General features: G+C 36.7%; 1 protein-coding gene across 1 annotated transcript; it reads left to right on the top strand.

Annotated features, from left to right (window-relative positions):
- Positions 1 to 2,243: 2,243 nt before the first annotated feature.
- On the top strand, positions 2,244 to 4,334 carry LOC119521836 (zinc finger and BTB domain-containing protein 41-like). The gene has a single exon (XM_037820512.1). It carries the CDS (start codon positions 2,244 to 2,246, stop codon positions 4,332 to 4,334), a length of 2,091 nt encoding a protein of 696 aa, XP_037676440.1.
- Positions 4,335 to 5,492: the final 1,158 nt, after the last annotated feature.

Below are 5,492 nucleotides of genomic sequence, written 5' to 3'. Positions count from 1 at the left end.
AAATAGCAAGAGAAATTGCTGACTATATAGAGACAAATGAAAATGAGAACACAACATACCAAAACCTATGGGATGCAGCAAAAGCAGTGCTGAGGGGGAAATTTATAGCACTAAATGCGTATATTAAAAAGGAAGAAAGAGCCAAAATCAAAGAACTAATGCATCAACTGAAGAAGCTAGAAAATGAACAGCAAACCAATCCTAAACCAAGTAGAAGAAAAGAAATAACAAGAATTAAAGCAGAAATAAATGACATAGAGAACAAAAAAACAATAGAGAGGATAAATATCACCAAAAGTTGGTTCTTTGAGAAGATGAACAAGATTGACAAGCCCCTAGCTAGACTGACAAAATCAAAAAGAGAGAAGACCCATATAAACAAAATAATGAATGAAAAAGGTGACATAACTGCAGATCTTGAAGAAATTAAAAAAATTATAAGAGGATATTATGAACAACTGTATGGAAACAAACTGGATAATGTAGAAGAAATGGACAATTTCCTGGAAACATATGAACAACCTAGACTGACCAGAGAAGAAATAGAAGACCTCAACCAACCCATCACAAGCAAAGAGATCCAATCAGTCATCAAAAATCTTCCCACAAATAAATGCCCAGGGCCAGATGGCTTCACAGGGGAATTCTACCAAACTTTCCAGAAAGAACTGACACCAATCTTACTCAAACTCTTTCAAAACATTGAAGAAAATGGAACACTACCTAACTCATTTTATGAAGCTAACATCAATCTAATACCAAAACCAGGCAAAGATGCTACAAAAAAGGAAAACTACCGGCCAATCTCCCTAATGAATATAGATGCAAAAATCTTCAACAAAATACTTGCAAATTGAATCCAAAGACACATTAAAAAAATCATACACCATGACCAGGTGGGGTTCATTCCAGGCATGCAAGGATGGTTCAACATAAGAAAATCAATCAATGTATTACAACACATTAAAAATTCAAAAGGGAAAAATCAAATGATCATCTCAATAGATGCTGAAAAAGCATTTGACAAAATCCAACATCCCTTTTTGATAAAAACACTTCAAAAGGTAGGAATTGAAGGAAACTTCCTCAATATGATAAAGAGCATATATGAAAAACCCACAGCCAGCATAGTACTCAATGGTGAGAGACTGAAAGCCTTCCCTCTAATATCAGGAACAAGACAAGGATGCCCGCTGTCACCACTGTTATTCAACATTGTGCTGGAAGTGCTAGCCAGGGCAATCTGGCAAGACAAAGAAATAAAAGGCATCGAAATTGGAAAAGAAGAAGTAAAACTGTCATTGTTTGCAGATGATATGATCTTATATCTGGAAAACCCTGAGAAATCGACGATACAGCTACTAGAGCTAATAAACAAATTTAGCAAAGTAGCAGGATACAAGATTAATGCACATAAGTCCATAATGTTTCTATATGCTAGAAAGGAACAAACTGAAGAGACACTGAAGAAAAAGATACCATTTTCAATAGCAACTAAAAAAATCAAGTACCTAGGAATAAACTTAACCAAAGATGTAAAAGACCTATACAAAGAAAACTACGTAACTCTTCTGAAAGAAATAGAAGGGGACCTTAAAAGATGGAAAAATATTCCATATTCATGGATAGGAAGGCTAAATGTCATTAAGATGTCAATTCTACCCAAACTCATCTACAGATTCAATGCAATCCCAATCAAAATTCCAACAACCTACTTTGCAGACTTGGAAAAGCTAGTTATCAAATTTATTTGGAAAGGGAAGATGCCTCAAATTGCTAAAGACACTCTAAAAAAGAAAAACGAAGTGGGAGGACTTACACTCCCTGACTTTGAAGCTTATTATAAAGCCACAGTTGTCAAAACAGCATGGTACTGGCACAAAGATAGACATATAGATCAATGGAATCGAATTGAGAATTCAGAGATAGACCCTCAGATCTATGGCCGACTGATCTTTGATAAGGCCCCCAAAGTCACCGAACTGAGCCATAATGGTCTTTTCAACAAATGGGGCTGGGAGAGTTGGATATCCATATCCAAAAGAATGAGGTGGGGGGCTGAACCCGGAAGTGGGTAGGCGCTCGGGCAAGCGCGCCCAGAGTGGAGCTCAGCGGCTGGGAGCCAGCGGACCATGACACCCTCGGACACGCCCCTCCAGAAGCTGTTTTCCAAGACAATCTAGCTTTCCTTTACAAATCGTAGACACTTATGAAGTTTCTTGTTCTAGAATTGTTGTACTGCAATGAAGAAAAGGAGAAAGGTTACTTCAAATCTTGATGAGAAGATCCATCTAGGCTATCATAAAGATTCTTCAGAAGGAAATGGTGCAGTGGAGTGTAACCGAGTAACCTATACTCATTCAGCAGAAACATCATCTCCTGAAACCCGTCACTGTTACCAGGAACTTCCTCCCTCTCCAGATCAGAGGAAGCTTTTGAGTTCTTTGCAGTATAATAAGAATTTACTGAAGTATTTAAATGATGATAGGCAGAAACAACCATCTTTCTGTGATTTACTTATCATAGTAGAAGGAAAAGGATTTAGTGCACATAAAGTGGTGGTTGCTGTTGGCAGTAGTTATTTTCATGCCTGTTTGAGCAAAAATCCAAGCACCGATGTTGTCACCCTGGATCACGTAACACATTCAGTTTTTCAGCATTTGCTTGAATTTCTGTACACATCAGAATTTTTTGTGTACAAATATGAAATACCCCTTGTTTTAGAGGCTGCAAAATTTCTGGACATTATAGATGCAGTTAAGCTGCTAAATAACGAAAACGTTGTCACTTTTCAGTCTGAGATAACTGAAAAGTCATCACCAGAAGAAGCGCTAAGTGAATTAACTGGAAGACTATCAAATAATCATCAGTGCAAATTCTGTAGTAGACATTTTTGTTATAAAAAATCCTTAGAGAACCATTTGACTAAAACCCATAGATCACTTTTATTAGGGAAAAAACATGGGTTAAAAATGCTGGAGAGAAGTTTTTCCGCAAGACGATCAAAAAGGAATCGGAAATGCCCTGTTAAGTTTGATGACACCAGTGATGATGAACAAGAAAGTGTTGATGGGTCGGACAATTTGAATCAAGAAAATTTTGATAAGGAAAAGTCAGATAGAAATGATTCAGAGGATCCTGGAAGTGAATATAATGCTGAAGAAGATGGGCTAGAGGAAGATATGTCAGATGAATATTATGACATTGAAGAGCAAAGTGAAAAAGATAATAATGATGGAGAAGAGGAACCTGAGGCTGGTGATTCTGTAGGAAATACTCGTGAGGGGTTAACTCCAGTAGTCATTCAGAGCAGTAACAAAAAAATACTGCAATGTCCTAAATGTGATAAAACATTTGACCGAATAGGAAAATATGAGAGCCACACCCGTGTTCACACAGGTGAGAAGCCCTTTGAGTGTGATATTTGTCACCAGCGCTATTCGACGAAGTCTAACCTAACTGTTCACAGGAAGAAGCACAGTAATGAAACAGAATTTCATAAGAAGGAGCACAAGTGCCCTTATTGTAATAAACTTCATGCAAGCAAGAAGACTTTAGCCAAGCATGTTAAGAGATTTCATCCTGAAAATGCACAAGAATTTATTTCAATTAAGAAGACTAAGAGTGAAAGTTGGAAATGTGATATTTGTAAGAAATCCTTTACTCGAAGACCACACCTGGAGGAACATATGATTTTACATTCTCAAGATAAACCTTTTAAGTGTACCTATTGTGAAGAACATTTCAAATCACGGTTTGCACGGTTAAAGCATCAAGAAAAATTTCATCTCGGCCCTTTTCCGTGTGATATATGTGGTCGCCAGTTTAATGATACTGGAAATTTGAAACGCCATATTGAATGTACCCATGGTGGAAAGAGAAAATGGACTTGTTTTATTTGTGGAAAATCAGTACGAGAAAGAACTACTTTGAAAGAACATTTAAGAATTCATAGTGGAGAAAAGCCTCATCTTTGTAGTATTTGTGGGCAAAGTTTTCGTCATGGGAGTTCATACAGACTTCACTTACGAGTACATCATGATGATAAAAGATATGAGTGTGATGAATGTGGAAAAACATTTATTCGTCATGACCACCTTACAAAGCACAAAAAAATACATTCAGGAGAAAAGGCTCATCAGTGTGAAGAATGTGGGAAATGTTTTGGTCGTAGAGATCATCTCACTGTTCATTACAAAAGTGTACACCTTGGAGAGAAAGTGTGGCAAAAATATAAAGCAACATTTCATCAATGTGATGTTTGTAAGAAAATTTTTAAAGGCAAATCAAGTCTGGAAATGCATTTTCGGACACATTCAGCTTTGATCAGCTGACCAACCTGTTAGCATTGCCCATGGATCAACAGGGAGCTTTACCTTAGGACAGACCTACTTCCTTTTAAATCAACTACCATATGTACCATCCAAAATTCTGCTCACTGAGAGGATTTCCTTTCACCTCCATCTTTTAGATCCACCCCTGAAAGAAGGCTGTAGTGCAGCATTGTTCTCATCTGGCCTATTGTACAGAACCATCCATAAACCATGCTTTTTTCTTTTTCTGTAAATAGTGATAAGAACTCCTCAATTTACCACAAGTGTAGATTGAGAGACAGGCAGCATGGAAGGAAGAGATATTATAGGAATCTGAGTCAACTGTTTGTGTTCTTGAATATCCTGAGCATGCTCAAGCCTGGTCTTATATGCCACTTTTGTTATATAACGGCTCTTTGGATTAGGTTAGGTGTCAGCAAACTTGTTTGTAAAAGGTCAGATAGTAAATATTTTAGGCTTTGCAGGTCTTAGGATTTATGTTACAACTACTCTACAATTCTACCATTGTAGTGCGAAGCAGGTATAGGCAGTATATAAATGAAAGGGTTTATCTGTTCCAATAAAACTTTACAAAAAATATAGGCAGTGATATGTGACAGATAGATAAATAGATAGATGATGGATGATGTTGGAATGATACATCAAATGTGCAAAATGTTAAAAGTTAGTGGATATGGGTATCTGGGGGGGGGGGTATGTTGGATTTCCCCATTTGGGCTTTTGTATTATTTTTTCAACTGTCGTGTACGTTTGAAAGTATTTCAAAATAAAAATTTTTAAAAAGCAAAAAACAAAAACAACAACAACAAGAAACAGGCAGTGAACCAGATTTGCCTCAAAGGCCATAGTTTGCTGATACCTCGATTATAAAATAGTTGCTGTTGGGTACTTTGGCTCACACAGACTTATTATCCTATGATCTGCATTAAGTCTCCACCATGATCTAGTAGCAAAACTGGGAACTGCTTTTTTTTTGTTTTTTTTTTTTTTGTTTGTTTGTTTTTTTTAATTGAATTCAGTTTTATTGAAATACATTCACACACCATACAATCATCCATAGTATACAATCAACTGTTCACAGTATGATAACATAGTTATGCGTTCATCACCACAATCTATCTCTGAACATTTTCCTTACATCAGAAAGAACCAGAACAA

The sequence above is a fragment of the Choloepus didactylus genome, chromosome 27, assembly GCF_015220235.1.
Source record: "Choloepus didactylus isolate mChoDid1 chromosome 27, mChoDid1.pri, whole genome shotgun sequence".
Lineage (NCBI taxonomy): Eukaryota > Metazoa > Chordata > Mammalia > Pilosa > Megalonychidae > Choloepus > Choloepus didactylus.
Note: the sequence above shows the minus strand (reverse complement) of the source record. Positions and strands in the feature narration are given on the sequence as shown.

Bases quoted from the DNA above. Each gene is read 5' to 3' on its own strand.
- LOC119521836 (XM_037820512.1), top strand. From the start codon at position 2,244: ATGAAGAAAAGGAGAAAGGTTACTTCAAATCTTGATGAGAAGATCCAT.